Source organism: Archocentrus centrarchus, chromosome 11 (assembly GCF_007364275.1).
Source record: "Archocentrus centrarchus isolate MPI-CPG fArcCen1 chromosome 11, fArcCen1, whole genome shotgun sequence".
Taxonomy (NCBI): Eukaryota; Metazoa; Chordata; class Actinopteri; order Cichliformes; family Cichlidae; genus Archocentrus; species Archocentrus centrarchus.
The window spans coordinates 25,721,632-25,740,889 of record NC_044356.1 but is presented as its reverse complement, the minus strand read 5'-3'; the positions used below and the strand labels follow the sequence as shown (position 1 = coordinate 25,740,889).

Genomic DNA, 19,258 nt, shown 5'->3' with positions numbered 1-19,258 from the left:
TTCTGTGTGTGCATCAAGGAGTTTTCTCCTCGCCTTGTATAATAGAAACCAGAAGTAGGGTATGCTTTTCTCCGTTCCTCCCTTTATGATCAGTTCATACACAAAGAAAGCAAGCGGCGAGCCGAAGCTCAGAGAGCCGGCTGCAATCTCGATTTTGATTGCTGATAAATGGCATGGTTCAGTGCGAGGTAAAATACTAGCCAAACGGCCCTGACCGACTATCGCACCATTCAATAGAGTACAAATCAGTATCATAGTGAACAAGCAGCATCAGTATTTTTCCCTGGCAAGAGCTGCTGTGCTTTTTTACCCAAGGACAACAGTCCGTCTCTGCATTGTTTGGCTTGCACAAAGCCTATCCAAGCTATCGCTCTGTCTCCATCCATCTCTGGCCATGTGTGTGGGGGTGTTGTGCGGAGGTGGAAACACAGAGGCACTGAAACCAAACAGGGAGACTTTTCCTCAGTGTATCGCTGAAATTGATATTGTGCAGAGGATTTGAATTTCACTTAAGTCTGAAGTCAAGGACGGCAAAGGGAAGTTTTGACAGGCTGTTTCAGGGGGTGAGGTCTGAGTTTTTATCGGTCTCAAAGATGTTTTGTTAGTGCAGGATGTCCGGATGGCAGTAGAATGGTTGCTTGTGCTTAAATTAGCAGGATCTTAAAGCATGTTATTAATCACTGGGCTTCCACTGAAGGTGACATCTCTGCTACTCTGCTGTAATTGAAAAAATATCTGCTAGTCTTTGAGGACTAGAGGTTAGTAATGTGGTTTATGTAATTAAATAAAATAAAAAATTTTCAGCAACAAAACACGGAAGGAGAAGAAAGATTAGAAGCATTTGTCACTTAAGTGTCTGACATCATCCTGAATCCACCTAAGCCCCTCTTAATCCCTCTTTCTTTGCTTCTTGCTCCACTAGACCACCATGGTGTCACTTGAGGGCTTGACCAAAGTCGTCGACCCCTCTCAGCTGACGGCAGACTTTGACGGCAGTCTGGACTACAACCACGAAGAGTGGATAGAGGTAAGATCGGCTCATCCCTTCTGTCACTCCAAACTGTCTGTGTGATCTTTAAGTCTGTGTCAAGATCCCCCCCCCCAAATCCTCAGTGATGTCCAAATGCAAAAGATTAACAGTGGAAGCAGGATTATTCTTCTTTCCAAATTGATTGTTTTGCTGTTAAAACAGTCATCCAACTGTCAGGGACCAGGATAAGATGACTCGAGTGTTTTTGTTTGTGTTTCCATGCAGGTGCGTGTGGCATTTGAGGAGTTCTCTGGCCATGCCACCCAGATGCTGACTCGATTAGAGGAGATGCAGGAAACTGTATCAAGGAAAGACTTTCCCCAAGACCTGGAAGGAGCCAGACGGATGATAGAAGAACATGCAACGCTCAAGAAGAAAATCATAAAAGCTCCTATAGAGGAGCTGGACACTGAAGGGCAGAGGTATAAAAAAAAAAGAGCTGGAAGTGACCATGTTTGGGAAAAGATTTGGAATGCAAGGAATTGGTTAGCAACACCTAACTTAATTGAGAAGGTGTATTTCTAGACTGTATGCAAACTTCATACAAACACTACTTAGTACTAAGGTATACTTCTTTGAGAGGCTATTAGGACATTTAACTGCACAGCAAGCCAGATAATTGCATTAAAGTGCTCCAAAAGTTGCCATTCAGCAGATGTTAGTTTGTCCAAAACTGTTGCAAAACCTTTATATGCAAAACCTAAGTCCATAAAACAAATCCGAGTTTGTCAGCCTTGGCATTAAAGCAAACATTAACTCCATTTCCAGGTTGCTCCAGCGCATTCAGAGCAGCGAGTCTTTCTCCAACCGCAATAGCAGCAGCGGCAGCGGCGGCAGCAGCAGTAGCAGCAGCGGCATGTGCAACGTGGACACCCAAGGCCTGGTGCCCCGCATCACCCAGCTGCTGGACAAGCTACACTCCACCCGGCAGCTTCTCCATCAGGCGTGGCACGTCCGCAAGCTCCAGCTGGATCAGTGCTTCCAGCTCCGCCTGTTCGAACAGGATGCAGAGAAGGTTGGTGGTCGGTTCTCTGTGAGCAGTGATGTAGTGGTAATCAATAACCAGAGCTGGAGGTCACTGTAGGGCACACAACTGCCAATATATATAAAAAATGTAATTACACACACAGAAAATCATCGACTGATGCTGTTTTATGAAGACCTCGTGAACTGAAATTGCTTTCATTTTAGTCCTTGGGAGGTAAAAACTAAACACGTTTGCCCTCCTCCACTTAGAGGCAGGAAGATGGAGGCTAGCTCATGCAGGTACACTGCCACCTCCTCTGGCTGCCACCCAGACAGCTCAGGCGATGACAGCTGCGGCACAAAATGAAAAGAGACAGGGAGAGAAATCCACAGATCCATGTTGGAGTGAGTGGAATAAAATAGCAGGTTGCAGCAACACAGAGCGAGCTGCAGTCTTGGATACACTGCAGTAGTAGGAGCTTGTTGCTAGGACACCATAGGCCACAAGTTGTTCTCTAAGAGAGCCAGAGAGGATGCTCTTAATAGAGGCAGTCCATTTCTCTGTATGCTGGCCTGGATAGATGACAACTATGTGAACACTGCAGCAGTGAACAAACACTCAGGTTTGCCCACACAGCTCAGTCCCAGCTGTTTGTACCTGTGCTTGCAATGATCTGCAAAAGTTGCTAATGAACCCGGACGTTGTGTGTCTGTTTTTTTTTTTTTTTTTTAATTTATTTTTTCTCTTTTGTGTCTTTGTGTGTCGTCGTGCCTCAGATGTTTGACTGGATCATGCACAACAAGGGTTTGTTCCTGGCAGGCTACACAGAGATTGGCAACAACCACCCCCATGCCCTAGAGCTGCAAACCCAGCACAGCCACTTCGCTATGAACTGCATGGTAAGGCGCACACTGATTCACAGCAGGAGATGCTGCTTTTCTTCCCTCTCGGACTTGAGTCTGTGCCCTGTACTATATAATAATATAGTTATTGCACTTAGTGTCAAGCTCTACTGCTGGGTTTGAGTGTTTGTTTAGAGCAGCCTGTGCTTCTGTGCACTTGCACATTTTCCCCGTGTTAGGAGCAACGCAACCAGGTATTAAGTAATCCTATTCTCTATCCACAGTCGGCCTTACATAACCGTTATGAAACTGCTGAGACGAGGAATCAATCTAGCCACTAGAGTTTCTGCTCACACATGAGAAAAAATGGCAGCAGACCAATTGCCTTCGCCTCTCTCTGTCCTCTTTTGCTTAAGCCCTCAGTTTACCATTTTCTCGAGCCTATCCGCATGTTAAAGTGAAGCCATCTCAACCCTGTTTACCGGTCCAAGTCTTAACTGTTTTTAACTTGTTGGTTTTTTTTCCTACAGTCTGCCTTTATTAGCCGCAAAGGACATCAGAATATTTGTGTTTTCAGAAATAAATACAGAAAACATGAGTATTATTTTCATGCTAATGTGCAGCCCTGTGCCCTCATAAAGATGCATTATGTAAAATGTGTTGCTGCACACTTCAGTACAAGTCATAATGCTATTCAGATAATGGTACAAAAGTTTTAGCTTCAAAATATAATTACAGTGCCTGAAGCTCACAATAAAGTTCTGCCTCATTGTGCAGAATGGCTCATTTTCAGAATTATATACTGCTTGAAACCTGCATTCTTTTATTGGTTCATAATTATTAAGTCATTCATGTGTATATCCCTTTAATTACTTGTGCCGCTCCATGGCCCCCTCTGGACATGCCCCAGGCCTTGATGTTTGTTACCCGGAAACGACTAATCAGACTTAAGTTTTTGCTTCTCAAATTCATCTTTTTGAACTGGTAACTGAAAATATTCAGCAGTCTTTCACCTCTCTGCCGCATCATCCTGTACAGAATGTGTACGTCAACATCAACCGGATCATGTCTGTGGGCAACCGGCTGCTGGAGTCGGGTCACTATGCCTCCCAGCAGATTAAGCAGATCTCAGGTCAGTTGGAGCAGGAGTGGAAGGCGTTTGCCGCCGCGTTGGATGAACGGAGCACGCTGTTGGAGATGTCGGCCGGCTTCCATCAGAAATGTGACCAGGTGAGTGTGTCAGTTTGGTAAATGTGCTCTGTATGACAAGATGTTTAGTTTAAGGCAGAATGTTTTTGGATTGATCGTGAAACGTCTTGATGGATTGAATCTGTCGAGTCTTACATGAATTCATTGTTGGAGCCCTTAATGTTGTGTTTTACCTCTCATTTACTTTGAGAATGATGAAAGTAATCTGAGATATGAAAGACTCATACTCTTGTTTTCTTTACAAATGAATGGAAACAATAGTATAAAAGAATGGATCCTGTGAGATTTACTAGTAATGAAGTAAAACTCAAACCTCCTTATTTTCATCTACTATGCTAACGTAACCTAAGCAGCTGCTGGCTCTCACTTCACATTTGCTATACAAATATGATAGTAGTTTCAAAAAAGTCTAAGTAGTCCTTTAGTTCTGAATTCAGTGGGATCTGAATTTGGTAAAACTTGTGTTGATGGGCTGCTCAGGTAGCTGAGCTGTTAACCTTTTGTAACGAATGCAAATGAACATTTATGTGCATACTTTCTGGTTTGTAAAATACCCATTTGGGCTAATTAAATAAAGACTAGCACATGCATTCCATTAGCATAAATTTACATAAACACAATCCAAATGTAAGTAAAGTGATTGTTATCTGCTGGTGTTTCTGGCTGTGCTCATTAGCCAGGCCACTATGGAATGATTCATGGCCTTGAAAAGAACACAAGTAGAATCCCAACCAGGGAACATGGGTGGTGCGACTTTTCCGACCTGGAATAGTGCCGTCATTAGACCAGCCTTTCATGTTTGTGAGCTGAAATAGAAACAGGCATTTTGTTCCCAGAGGTTTTTCCCTTCGCACATGCACAGAAGCCTGTTTTAAGTCCCTGTTCTATTCATGTATGCGATTCCAGTTATTATGTGAGAGGTGTTTTAAAGACAGTCATTAGATGGAGATCATGTCAATTTTGTGAGATTTCTCAGAGGTCAGTCTTAATGGTGGTTTGTTTTCCATCACTCCCACAGAGGGGGTACAGAAAGTTTCTAGGAAGTCACCACAGGCCAATGAACGCCACATTCAGCTATAGATAATTCTTCTAAAAAAAAAAATCTCTTGATCATAAGATAATTTCTGCATGTTTACACCCAGTTATTGTTTAAAAAAAAAAAAAAAGGGCAATAAAAGCTCTCTGGGAGATTTTCTTTTTATGCTCGGCTGTATCTGACTCCTGGGCAGAGCGCGCAGATGTATAAACCACCACAGTCTCATGTGAAATATGCTTCTCCCCTTGCAGTACATGAGTAATGTGGACACCTGGTGTAAGGCATGTGGCGAGGTGGATTTGCCTTCTGAGCTACAGGACCTTGAAGATGCCATTCACCATCACCAAGGCCTGTACGAGCACATCACTGCTGCTTACTCTGAGGTAAATTCACACATCTGCAGAAATGTGTGGAAAATGTGCGAATGGATGAAGTTATCTGGTGTTCGAAGTGTCGGATTTGGCAGCAATGAAAGTAAACCGTTGTGGTTTAAGGGAACTCTGCTCATTTCCACCTCCGTATTTTTATTCAGTTGAAAATGATCCCTTTTTGTGCTGCCTTGTCGCAGCCCCGTATCCAGTGTTTAAAAAAAGCAGTTTTACCTCCTCTCCCTTGATCTACCCTCCCTTTAAGCCACCTTTCTTTTGATTGGCTGCCCCTCTTAAACAAAAACCTTCTGTGCTCAGCTAGGACTGTGTGCCTGACATGACCACTTTAGGGTTATCCACTCTCCTTGACATCATACAGAGCAGAGAAATAAAACTGAAAACAGGTATTTAGAGCTGTCCTGAGCTTTTGGCTCACAGGGATTACTTGTACGTACACATTATTATTTGGAGCAGTGGCCATATTTAATATGATTATCCATCACTGTGTTTTAACTGACGACAAACTTAAGTTCATCCATTATGCTAAGTCCCCTGCCCTCTCACAAGTTCTGACAAATTAATTTTGATGTTCATTTAAAATCACGTCGAGACAAAATTAAATTTCTTCAGTGGGTGAAATTAAAGGTATTACTCAAAACATTTTCTAACCTCAGGTGAGTCAAGATGGCAAAGCTCTGTTGGACAAGCTGCAGCGACCTTTGACCCCAGGCAGTGCTGATTCACTGACGGCAACGGCAAACTACTCAAAGGCGGTGCACCACGTCCTGGACATCATCCACGAGGTGCTGCATCACCAGAGGCAGCTGGAAAACATCTGGCAGCACCGTAAAGTGCGGCTGCACCAACGTCTGCAGCTCTGTGTATTTCAGCAGGACGTCCAGCAGGTACACACATTTACTGTTTACTGTGTGTATTTTATATGCATGCACACATTTGTTTGAGCGTGCCGTAATTCCGAGACCAAACTTAATTGCCAGGGTTAGACATTAATTTGAAAATGGCAGGCTAGCCTCATGGGTAGATGAATACAACACTTAATAGAGGGTTTGATTGCAACCGCAGGCATGTTTCCTATCGACATGTCCTTGAGTAATTTGCTGGAACGTTGCATGCTCGCTCCTCACATGTTCTGTGGATAGGAGCACTGGATGAATGCCTGATATCTATAAAGGCTCTCTGCAAAATCAAAGCTTGCATACCATAATCAAATTGTCCAGCATGACAATACTGCTGCACCCTGTCCAGAAATCACAGGCATTCCTCTGTGTGTTGACATGGCAACTATTGCTATGGCAACTGAATTGGGTCATATGGCCATGCAGATGCTGTTCATTGTGTGAAGGACAAAGTGCAGGGAGGGGGGAGCGTGCAAAGAAAGGCTCAGTGCAGTGGCTCCTGTTATGGTGCTAATGGTTATTTCTGCCATTTCTTTGATCAAAATTGTATGTAAGAGCATTTACACTAATGTCACCTCAGTGCGCCCCCTTGTGGTTTGCATGTTTCACAGGGTCGGCCTCACTTATGGGTATGTGGTCTTTGCACAGGTTTTGGACTGGATAGAAAACCATGGCGAAGCCTTCCTCAGCAAACACACGGGGGTGGGAAAGTCTCTCCACAGAGCCCGAGCACTGCAGAAACGCCACGAAGACTTCGAGGAAGTGGCACAGGTAGCTCCGTTCTGTCACCCTCGTCTGTTTTAAACCAGCACATCTGAGCATCACGAGTGATTTTTATTTTTGTATTGTGTTGAAATGGCACTGTATCTGTGTGCAGTCTTTTCTTTTAATCACAGGTGCAATAGGGTCACAGTAATAGGTGTCTATCTCCAGATTTTTAATTAATTTAATGCCTTTAGGTATTTCACTATAAATGAGTGACACGGGCAGTGGCTTATAGTGGCTAGGGCTCCATATGTCAGCTAAATAGGTAACACTTATTTGCTTAAATTTGCTAATTTTAACAAACATTAGCTATTCAAACTAGATGTTCTAGCTTTTGTTAAAATTCACTTTGTTTCCAGGTTTTCTTGTTTGTTATTGTTGTTTAAATTAGTTTCAGTATTAGTCTAATTCTTAGTATAGTATATTCTATTATAATATAGGAGGTTTTTGCCAGGGGCAGAATTTAAGAAATTCACTTTCTGTGAAGGCACCAAAGCCTCCTCAGCCTCACTGCGTTGACAAATTTGACCAAAGTCAAAAGTTTTTATTTTTATTTCAGTTATCCAAAATGTTTTTATTATATTTTAGCACTTAGATTTGTTTTAGTTAACAACAATAACCTTACAAACTAGATCATCTCTCAGTAGGTTTTTGCACTTTCACATAAGTGTCGCTTGTCGACATCGCTGTTCCACACACTTGTACACAGGCTCGCTGTGTCCCTGTGTGTGTGCAGCTGTTTGTGGTTCCTACTGAAATTGCTTTTAATACCAGCTCACCCCATGATTTTTTTAAAAAAAATTAGGTTATACCTCATGGTCCAAATGTTGTGTTAACTGTACAGTTTTTGAAGATCTGTTTTTAGAAAAAAAAAATAAACAACTAAGAATTGGTGCTGGAGTACAAACTTGAGATACTAGAACTATGAGTATTTTCATCTTATGCTGCTTGAAATAATTTATATCATCTGGTATTGGTTGGCACTGTGTATTTTTACTTTTTGCTTGCATATATTAATGTGACACCTTGAGTGTATATTTTTACAGCAAGCATGTAAAATAGAAGGCACTGTGAGTTTCTCTTTGATTAGCTGGTCTCATAAAATACTGCTCAGGCATAAACACATCAGTACACACGCATTAGTAATTTAAATGCGGTACTTTTGATAATGCCATATTTTGATATTGCGTTTATTGCAGTTAAAATCCTTGATCCAGTGCTGACTCTATCCACACTAGTAGTGCAGCAGAAGACTCCAACCAGCTTATTAACGTCAACCAGAGAGATTATCAACCTTGTGACATCCCACCCTAACACAGCCACTTGTTTCTGTTTTTGTTGTTTCTGCATCTTTCTCTTGATGTCACCTTCACCCACTCTGTTTCCTTCCACAGCCTATTTCTGCTATCACTGATTTAATCAGTATGCACGTCTTCAGCATATCCTGTTTTTCATTTTTCTCTCTGCCGGCACACTGTTTCTCTCTCTGCCCATCTTTCAAATACCTTTTGCTCGGTTTACATCGCCTTCTTAAGCTAATCTATCTCCTTCTCCATCTCCGGCCTCGGTGCAGAATACGTACACCAATGCAGACAAGCTGCTGGAGGCAGCCGAGCAGCTGGCCCAGACAGGAGAGTGTGACCCAGAGGAGATCTACCAGGCCGCCCACCAGCTCGAAGACAGGATCCAAGACTTCGTTCGCCGCGTGGAGCAGCGCAAAGTCCTGCTGGACATGTCTGTCGCCTTCCACACGCACGTCAAAGAGGTGGGCAGGGAGGATGACGTAATGTTGAAGTGGATGGTGGGCTGCGTACTCGTGTGGTTGAGAGCTTTCACAGGGCTCTCTGAGCAAGAGGGAAATAATTACCAGATGAAATGTTTATATTTTTTGTTTAATGGTCTTAGTCAGAGAGCGATTAGCATTGTTCAAACTGAGGACGGGTCTGAGAACAGTTGGAGGTAGAGTTGGTGAGAGGACTGTGCTGTCCTCTCTGAATTTTCATAATTGGTGTTTGTCACTGTGGAAACGTGACAAATGTGTGTTGCATCCTGTCCTGTGGTCAGGGTGTGTTTGTGTATATTCTGTGGCCAGACTGGTGACAAAAAAAACGTATCAGTTACCAAAAACCTCTATTTTGGTATTTGACCCCTTTTGTCCCTATATCCCTTCATGTAGTTGTGGACGTGGCTGGAGGAGCTCCAGAAGGAGCTGCTGGACGACGTTTACGCCGAGTCTGTGGAGGCCGTCCAAGATCTGATCAAGCGCTTCGGCCAGCAGCAGCAGACCACGCTGCAGGTCACTGTCAACGTCATCAAGGAGGGAGAGGACCTCATCCAGCAGCTCAGGTAGAGATGGATGTGTAGACTTGAAGTGGAATTAAAGCAAAGCATTAAAGCCCAGATGAGATTGTATTTCAAAATGAAGATGTTCTAATGCAAAACGAGTGGAATCCAACAAATCCTTAAGATCTCTTCAGCTAGTAACAGATATAGTGCACATGTTCTGCCCACGTATATGCAGGGATCTTAAAACGTGGCAAGGGATAAAAAAAATAAATAAATAAAAAATTTTATGTCTCCTTACGTAATAGTTCTCTTCCTGTCTTTCTCTCACTTGTAGTTTTGGCAGGGTAATTTAACCAGCGATGAGTTTGGAATTCAAATTTGTGGCGAAAGCTCAAAATATGCGATACGTGTCATTTTGAAGACGTTAATGCGGTGCGTGAAAATCGACAAAGGCAAGGAGGAGGTGTTGGAGAGGTGGATCTAGTTGACCCTCATTATTCAGCTTTATTTTTATGCAGAGGACGTTCCAGTACCGCTTCTCCTTCCTCCCCTTTTTTATCGTTTTTTTTTTTTTTTTCTCCTTTCTCTCGATCGCTCGCTCTCCATGGTGTATTGGCTCCACAGCGAAGTCTTACATAAGACTGCTTTTAAAAACGAGTGTCTAATGGTGTGACACTCTCCCCAGGAGGCAGCTGTAAGTCCACACACCTTCTGATTGTGTGTGTGCGCGCAGGACCTGTACTGTACGTGTGCACACGTGCGGGTAATGAATGCGAGCGCGGGGGTGCATCTGTCACACCGATTAATCAACGTGAAGCTGATCAGAGCCCACCTGACCTCTGCTGTTTTTTTGCTTACTCATATTTAGCCTCATGAATTCGGTGTTGTCTGTATGTTCATGCATCATGCGTGTATCTGAAACAGTGATGAATCACAATCTGTGTGAGCTGCTTCATTTTCTCACTTAAATAATCTCTGATACATACCTCGTTGCCCACGCTGTATGTAAGATTTGGAGCCAAGTAGGCCTTTGTAATTTTCTTAAAATTTGACTGATTGGCATCTGGTTGCAATCACACTCTGCCTAACACCCCATAACAGCTGGAAAAGGCTGAGATTGGGCCCACAGTTGCAATTAATTTGTATTTATTATTTCATTTACCTCTTGAAATGAATACAACAGTATTTATACAAAAATGATGGAAAAGGGGCACCAAAAATAAAGAGTCATGTTAAAGTGGACTCGTGCTTCCCTATTTTCTGCTAATATAATACACTGTCACAATGGTGGGTGCTCATATTAAACATAACCACAGTGTTAAATAATGATTTTGGTTTATGTGAAAGTGATCCCTGTGAGCCAAAAGCTCGGGCTGCTGGAGACGCTCTGTTTCAGTTTTTTCTACTCTTAGCTCTGTGTGATGGGAGTGAGAACAGGGATCCCAAATATGGTCATCTTGCAAACATAACCCTGGCACCTAATTGGCTGCCCCTCTTAAACTATGGGTTTAAGAGGGGCAGCCAATTAGAAGAAAGATAACAACATAAAAGGACAACTGCTTGTTTCAGACAGTGGATGAACTGAGAGACTTCACCAAAGGCTGATATAAGACAAAAAAAATGATTATATTGAGTCCAGGAATGAAAATGTCATGCTGGAATTTGGCATCATGGGTCCCCTTTAAAAAAAAAAAATTAAAAAAAATAGAATGCCAGTCATGTTTTTACTGGTTTGCAGGCTGTGCTGTGCAGTTTTTAGAGCAGCTAAGTCTGGTTGGCATCCCTTTATAGCTGTTCTGCTTTTTAGTTTTTATGGGCATCATTGCATCACATGTTTAATGCCTGTAGTGCAATTGTGTTCCAGGGACTCAGCCATCTCCAGCAACAAGACGCCCCACAACAGCTCCATCAACCACATCGAGAGCGTCCTCCAGCAGCTGGATGAAGCTCAGGCACAGATGGAGGAGCTCTTCCAGGAGAGGAAGATCAAACTGGAGCTCTTCCTGCAGCTCCGCATCTTTGAGAGGGACGCCATTGACGTGAGTCCTCATAGATGGAACGCTTTTTAAGACTATGGGTTTTGTGTCCACAGTTCAGCTTCACTCACTGCACTTTTAGCTGTAAATAGTTGAACTAGAGCTGATGAGTGTCACTTTTCCTGCATCAGCTAATCTATTTAGAGAAAGAGGTGGGGATTGTGACTTCAAATGCTGTCAAGAAGGGTGGAGGAGAAACTAAAACTGGTTGTCACTGACAACCAGTTATCTACCATTAATAATAATAAGACTGTTTTAACGGGCATATATAAAGTAAACTGTAGAGAATGTGGTAAGGAATGCAGGAATACTAGAAAACAAGTTTTGTAACTAAGCAACAATAATCCCTCGAAAGATGAGCTCTGAAAATGAGGTCATGGGTGCTTCAAGTACAAATACAGTTGCACGTGGACACAGAATCTAACAGCCTGTGTGTTTGTGCAATTGTTTAAGCGAAACTGTGTTCACGGTCAAGAAAAGATGCACTAACCAGAATTTTGGCTTTATGATATTGGAAGAATAATGCATGCAATTTGTATCAAAAACATCTACCCACACAGCATTGTGCCTTAGTGCAGCATTCTCACAGACTTGTGACTCACCCATACTACTCCATACTATGCTTGCTTTAAATGAAATCTCTTCCCTCCACAGATCATCTCTGACCTGGAGTCATGGAACGAGGAGCTGACAGGTCAGATGAATGATTTTGACACGGAGGACCTGACGCTGGCTGAGCAGAGACTGCAGCACCACGCTGACAAGGCCTTGACCATGAACAACCTCACCTTCGATGTGATCCACCAGGGGCAGGAGCTGCTGCAGTATGTCAACGAAGTCCAGGCCTCCGGTGAGTCCGCTCCTCATTTATTTTGTTAAATCAGATTTTTTTTTTTTTTTTTTTTTTTTTTTTTAAATATTTTATCACCAGGCCTTCATCTGCCCTTAAGTGCTGAAAAGTAAAACTGTGGAAATGTTTGACTGCCCCCCTCAGACCCCAGGAATCTTCTGACTGAGGGTGAAGTTAGGATGCAGCTTATTTTCGCTGTTGCTGCACATATTTCTGTGTTGGCTACGTTAGCTTTAATATTGATGCTGTGTAGGTGTCGCGGGTCAGATTCAGTCAGCATCTGTGATGAGAGGCACCCACTCAGTAACCATAATAACTCACCTGTGATCTCACATGCTAATAGGTGCTCTGTAAAACGGCACAAGGAATGGTTACACCATGCCACGTGTATTAAACATGAAGTTGAGTTATTACAATGTGACTAATAATTAAAAATGTCGGCAAAGTTATTTGACTTATGTGTCTGTTCTGCCTGTCCAGAAGTAATACAGTTGAGTGTTTCCATACAGGTGTGGAGCTGCTGTGTGATCGGGATGTCGACATGGCCACGCGGGTTCAGGACTTGCTTGAGTTCCTTCATGAAAAGCAGCAAGAACTCGATTTAGCGGCTGAGCAGCACCGCAGGCACCTGGAGCAGTGTGTCCAGCTGAGACACCTGCAGGCTGAAGTCAAGCAGGTAAGATGCTCAGTCACATACCTGCAGGAAGGCGCCATCTGCAGGCTAAGATTCTCCAACTATAGGATACCAAGAAGTCTGTAAGCTCTTTGATTAAAAAGATCTCTCTCTCTCTCTTGCAGGTTCTGGGGTGGATTCGTAATGGCGAGTCAATGCTGAACGCTGGTCTAATAACGGCCAGCTCCCTGCAGGAAGCTGAGCAATTGCAGAGGGAACATGAACAGTTTCAGCATGCTATTGAGGTGACAATGTTTGCTTATCCCATCAGCCCGCTGTGTTGTCTGTTCAGAGTCTAAAGCTAGATTTTTCCTTTGTTTGATTAATTGTAACCCTGAGCTTTTTCTCACCTCTTTCCTCTCTGCAGAAAACGCACCAGAGTGCCCTGCAGGTTCAGCAGAAGGCAGAGGCTCTGCTCCAGGCCAACCACTATGACATGGACCTGATCAGAGACTGTGCAGAGAACGTGGCTTCACACTGGCAGCAGCTCATGCTAAAGATGGAGGACCGACTCAAGCTCGTCAATGCTTCCGTTGCCTTCTACAAGACCTCCGAACAGGTAGGAGAGAAGATTTACATTTATTGTTTCCTTGGCAATTGAAACAAACAAACACAACTAACTGGCTGTGTTTCTCTCAACAGGTGTGCAGTGTGTTGGAGAGCTTGGAGCAAGAGTATAAGAGAGAGGAGGACTGGTGTGGAGGAGCTGATAAACTGGGACCCAACTGTGAAACAGACCACGTCACCCCCATGATCAGCAAGCACCTAGAGCAGAAGGAGGCCTTCCTAAAAGTAACACACACACACTCCCACACGCACACACAGAGAGTGAGTCAGAATGAAACTGAAGCAAAGCTTTAACTCGCACGTCTGATCTTACTGCTCGTGTTTGTTTTAATTAGGCATGCACCCTGGCAAGAAGAAATGCAGATGTCTTCCTCAAGTACATGCACAGGAACAGTGTTAACATGCCTGGGATGCTGAGCCACGTCAAAGCACCAGAACAGCAGGTCAAAAGTGAGTATAAGAGAAGACAAATAAACATTATATAGACTTTCTAGCCAACAACTTCTAGATTCGTTTGCTGTCATTTTGATGAAGTCTAGCAAAATGTGGTTTTACCTTTTATTTTATTTGAATTTTAATAATAATGAGATATAGTTGCATAATTATTTTTTTTCTGCAGTTGTGGTGGAAATCCTAAAACACCGTAGTCATCGTGTCTAAACAGGCAAATATGAACTTACTGAGCCTTAAACTGGGTGCTTGCTTGAGCAATCACATGCATCAAGGGAGGTTGCTGCAGAGACTTTTCTTTTCTTTGTTGTTGTTGTGCATCAGACTACTTATTATTATGTTATTTTATTCCAGAGGCTGAACCTTACTTCTGCTGCTACACTGAACGCTGAAATCACCAGTGCCATTTTAGTCAGTTCTCAAGGGAGCAGCTGTACTAGATGCACTGTGTGGACAAAAATATTGGATACTGTAATACGGCGGCACTGTTGCAACAAGTCACTTTGTAAAATTTCTTTCCTCCTATATTTCCAGCTGTAAATGGTATTATTGCAAAGTGGAAACATTTAGGAACCACAGCAACTCAGTCATGAAATGGCAGGCCATGTAAAGTTATGCCGCTTTTCCACCAGTACCTACGCAGCTCAGCTCGACTCCACTCAGTTTTTAGGGGCTTCCATTAGGTGGTATTACCTGGTACCAGGTACTTTTTTTTTTTTTTTTTTCTTCTTTTTTTTTAGTAACTGCTCAGCAGCAGTTCCAAGTGAGCCGAGTCATTTAGGAAATGTGATGTCAACAGAATGCATGCCACTGATTGGCCAGGGAGTGCTGTCACTATATAAGTCATGAGAGCGACTCCTTCACAACAAACCTTCTGTTTTTGAAACCCGGCAATGAGGGAAATGGCTACACACTAAACAACAGACATTTTTGTGCTTAATGGCCGATGACAAAGCTAGACCGTTTGTGTGTGTGTCGCATACGAATTATGTCATGGGACTTTTGGGCTGCCTTGCTGAGGCGATGCTCAATTGTAATTGAAAACGAACAAAACCAAGTGGAACAGAGTCGGGTCGAGTAGGCACTAGTGGAAAAGAGGGATTAAAGAGTGGGGTCGCCGGGTGCTGAGGTGCACAGTGTGTAAAAGTCACCAACTCTCTGCTGAGTCATTAACTGCAGCGTTCCAGACCTCCTCTGGCATTAACAAAAAACTGTGTCAAGCAGCTGCTATAAATGTAATGTGTAGGTGGCCCAGTAAATTGAAGCTATACAAAATAAACTAAACTGAAACAATCAAATACACTCTAAAAACTAATTGAAAATGAACTGCGTTGAAAACAAAAGCTCAAAATATAAAAATATAAAGTTAAGAAAATACAGGCATGCAAAGATGATTGCCAGTATATGAAAAGTACTTACAGTATGAAGAGAAAAGTCCAAACACTCAGAATCACTCAGATAACCTTCAGTGGATAAATAATATGCTTTTGTTTTTCTCTGTAATGGTTAAATAACAGTGTTAAATGAACATATTTGGAAAATTATTAATTGGGAAAAATGAACCGAGCTAACTCAGAGCAATAAAATGTTGTCCTGCAGTAGAGCTGTGGTGTACTGAAGGGAGTTTGTGCAAGACAGGAAGGTTCTTTCTTGGTATGCATTGCTGATTTGCATCTTTTGGGTGAAATTTTGGTGTTTCTAACGTTCTTTGTGTTTTGCGTAGACATCCTGAATGAGTTACTGCAAAGAGAGAACCGCGTTCTCCACTTCTGGACCATGAAGAAACGCAGGCTGGATCAGTGTCAGCAGTATGTGGTGTTTGAACGTAGCGCCAAACAGGTACATGAAACACACATTATACATGTTACAGCAATAAATCTGCACTCTGTTGTCATATGATATGAAAATGATACATCCTGCATTTTATTTTATTTTATTTATTCATTTTTTTTATTTTATTTATTCATTTTTTTTTTTTTTGAGGCTCTGGAGTGGATTCACGACACCGGGGAGTTTTACCTGTCCACACACACATCCACCGGCTCAAGTATCCATCACACACAGGAGCTGCTGAAGGAACATGAGGAATTTCACATCACAGCCAAGGTTGGGCTCACAAACACACAACAAAAGCGCTCGTGTTGTTTGCATGCATGTGCATAAGGACCACATTGGCTCTGTTCCTCTCTCAGCAAACCAAGGAGCGTGTGAAGCTGCTGATCCAGCTGGCTGACGGTTTCTGCGAGAAAGGCCACAGTCACGCAGGGGAGATCAAAAAATGGGTGACGGCCGTGGACAAGCGCTATCGAGACTTTTCACTGCGCATGGACAAGTACCGCTGCAGTCTGGAGAAAGCCCTGGGCATCTCCTCAGACTCCAACAAGGCAGTGAGTGCTCGCATGTTTTGCTAGGCAGTTTCTTGGTCTGTAATCGTGAAACCTAAACTTTTGCTTTGCCTCTTTCTGTGTCAGAGCAAGGATCTGCAGCTGGACATCATCCCAGCCACAGCTCCGGGGTCAGAAGTCAAGCTGAGGGATGCTGCTGCCCATGAGTTAAATGAGGAGAAACGTAAATCAGCACGCAGAAAGGAGTATGTCACCCCTTCCTGTTTATTATATCAGGAAAAACAGGTTATTTAAAAGAATTGAAAGATGAAGAATAATTAGGAATTTAGCAAATTAAAAAGCGCTCCAGGTTACGCTTAACGAATTGTTTAGCATTTAGTCGTTAAAAGCTCCTCATGTGAACAGTCTGTGCTGTAAGTCAGCATTTTCACAACATTTTTTTTTTGTTTTATTGCCCCAATTAAATTATTAATTAAATTATTGCTTTAAAGCCCAAAATGCAGCAAAGAAGCCTAGTGCTAACAGATTATAAGCAGGTTACCTGTCAGTGTCCTTGTTCACAGCAGTGTCAGCACTGAACCTGGTCAATAGCTGAAAGAGGAGATCGATGTAAATGCATATACATAATGAATCTGCTTGATTTACGCTGCTCCATCCAGCCTCTTCTTTGCTGTGCCAGCACAAAAACTGCAGACAGAACCGTTGAGCAGCCCCACTGAACAAATAAGTCGACATACAGAGTCCAGGAAAAAGAGACCGCATCGTTTTATATGAGCAGCACAAATCACGAGCATGATTTCAGTCATTCGTGGCTGCTTTATGACCAAGTCTTACGGCCCATAACTCACCGTTCATTAATGTAAATGGATGAAGTTGACAGGCTGAAAGAGAGGTGTTGGCATGGTGATTTATCACCGCGTGAACGAGGACGGTATGAAAATTGCTAATTTGTGTGCCTGTGTGTTTTGTGTGTGTCTAGGTTCATCATGGCAGAGCTGATTCAGACAGAAAAAGCCTACGTGCGAGACCTGCGGGAGTGCATGGATGTAAGTTCAGCTTGTCAACCCACCACTGTTAACCTGCTTGATGCTAGAGTTGTGCAACAACTTTTCACACAAAATATGAAAATGTATGAGAATCCTTTTAAGATTAAAAACATTTTTTTTAAATTATCATTATTATGATCTCATCTTTCCTTCATGCAGACCTACCTGTGGGAGATGACCAGTGGGGTTGAGGAGATTCCTCCAGGAATCATTAACAAGGAGCACATCATCTTTGGAAACATGCAAGACCTTTATGAATTTCACCATAAGTAAGAAACACGTCCTTCTGCTATTTGTTTCTCATTTTTAATTAAATCTGTTATGTTTTTTGTAATTTCTCGTGCTTTTGTCTCTCGCTCTGTTTCATCAGCATCTTCCTCAAAGAGTTGGAGAAATATGAGCAGCTGCCAGAGGATGTTGGGCATTGCTTTGTCACATGGGTATGCATTATTGTGTCTCCAGACTTTTGCACTGTATGAGTGCACATTTAGAGGCCCCTGGTAGCACATAGCACATATTATTTTGAACAATGGCTCAAGCAGACATGCTCCAGAATAAAAATTATGGAGCAGAAAGTGAGCATCAATGGTCCCCTTTAATATTAAGAAAAACTGTTTCTCTCTCCTTCAAGGCTGATAAGTTCCAGATGTATGTGAACTACTGTAAGAACAAACCTGACTCCACCCAGCTCATACTGGAGCATGCTGGCAACTACTTTGATGTGAGTGCCACCTTTGCTCATTCAGATGAGACTGAATGGTCCTTGTCAGTCATGTACAATGACCTCATCATTCTCCTCCTCTTTTAATGACAGGAAATTCAACAGCGGCACCGACTGGCCAACTCCATCTCATCCTATCTGATCAAACCGGTGCAGAGAATCACCAAGTATCAGCTCCTGCTGAAGGTAACCCACCACAGCAAATGTGATCCTTGTGATGAGCGTCTCCATGGTTCCTGTTGTCATGGTTTCTGTGCGCGCGTCTGTCTAGGAGCTGCTGACGTGCTGTGAAGAAGGTAAAGGAGAGATCAAGGATGGCCTGGAGGTGATGCTCAGCGTACCCAAGAAAGCCAACGATGCCATGCACCTCTCAATGCTGGAAGGTGATGCATTATTTGATTTGTTTATTTGCACAATTAGCTTTAATTTCACAGCGAAACTGCGTGTTTTTAAAACTGATTTTCATCGAGTCATCCTCTGACCTCTTTCTCCAGGTTTTGATGAAAACATTGAGTCACAGGGCGAGCTCATTCTCCAGGATTCCTTCCAGGTCTGGGATCCAAAGACTCTGATTCGAAAGGGACGAGAGCGCCACCTCTTCCTCTTTGAGATGTCTCTTGTTTTCAGCAAGGAGGTCAAAGACTCAAATGGCAGGAGCAAATACATCTACAAGAGCAAACTCTTTGTAAGTGCATGATGGTGAAATGTACGAAATGAAATACAAAAGTAAATGAATTTGATTCAACGCCGTGGAAAGACTTCACTTTGTGAGCGATCATTGCACGAGCTGACAAGCTCCAAGATTTAATTTTTGACCACATTTTCTCATATTATTATTATTATCATTATTATTATTATTATTCTTCCTTCCAAGACATCGGAGTTGGGGGTGACTGAACACGTTGAGGGAGACCCCTGTAAGTTTGCTCTATGGGTGGGACGCACCCCGACCTCCGACAACAAGATTGTACTCAAGGTAAAACACTCCTCCTTTCTTCTAAGATCTTGATTTGGGTTGGACCAATATAGGTTTTCTAAGCCAAATCTGGGAAATAATTATGGACTAAATGTCTTTAAAAAAAAAAAGTCCAAATGAGTTTATGGATTGTGTACTCAGTGTGCTGAAAGCATAAATATTGGTCTAACCCAG

General features: G+C 42.8%; 1 protein-coding gene across 8 annotated transcripts in view; it reads left to right on the top strand.

Annotated features, from left to right (window-relative positions):
• LOC115788697 (triple functional domain protein) overlaps positions 1–19,258 on the top strand; it is an 80,016-nt gene that overhangs the window by 43,960 nt on the left and 16,798 nt on the right. For all 8 annotated transcript variants that reach the window (XM_030741839.1, XM_030741834.1, XM_030741838.1 and 5 more), the window contains exons 6-34: positions 923–1,027; positions 1,256–1,452; positions 1,799–2,045; positions 2,774–2,896; positions 3,878–4,069; positions 5,336–5,467; positions 6,127–6,357; positions 7,018–7,140; positions 8,708–8,899; positions 9,311–9,480; positions 11,285–11,459; positions 12,111–12,306; positions 12,816–12,982; positions 13,105–13,224; positions 13,347–13,538; positions 13,622–13,771; positions 13,882–13,996; positions 15,720–15,835; positions 15,980–16,102; positions 16,189–16,383; positions 16,468–16,586; positions 17,321–17,387; positions 17,547–17,656; positions 17,758–17,827; positions 18,019–18,108; positions 18,202–18,294; positions 18,380–18,491; positions 18,603–18,793; positions 18,983–19,084. In XM_030741839.1, coding sequence (XP_030597699.1) covers positions 923–1,027; positions 1,256–1,452; positions 1,799–2,045; positions 2,774–2,896; positions 3,878–4,069; positions 5,336–5,467; positions 6,127–6,357; positions 7,018–7,140; positions 8,708–8,899; positions 9,311–9,480; positions 11,285–11,459; positions 12,111–12,306; positions 12,816–12,982; positions 13,105–13,224; positions 13,347–13,538; positions 13,622–13,771; positions 13,882–13,996; positions 15,720–15,835; positions 15,980–16,102; positions 16,189–16,383; positions 16,468–16,586; positions 17,321–17,387; positions 17,547–17,656; positions 17,758–17,827; positions 18,019–18,108; positions 18,202–18,294; positions 18,380–18,491; positions 18,603–18,793; positions 18,983–19,084 — 4,215 coding nt within the window. The remainder of the gene's footprint in view (positions 1–922; positions 1,028–1,255; positions 1,453–1,798; positions 2,046–2,773; positions 2,897–3,877; positions 4,070–5,335; positions 5,468–6,126; positions 6,358–7,017; positions 7,141–8,707; positions 8,900–9,310; positions 9,481–11,284; positions 11,460–12,110; positions 12,307–12,815; positions 12,983–13,104; positions 13,225–13,346; positions 13,539–13,621; positions 13,772–13,881; positions 13,997–15,719; positions 15,836–15,979; positions 16,103–16,188; positions 16,384–16,467; positions 16,587–17,320; positions 17,388–17,546; positions 17,657–17,757; positions 17,828–18,018; positions 18,109–18,201; positions 18,295–18,379; positions 18,492–18,602; positions 18,794–18,982; positions 19,085–19,258) is intronic.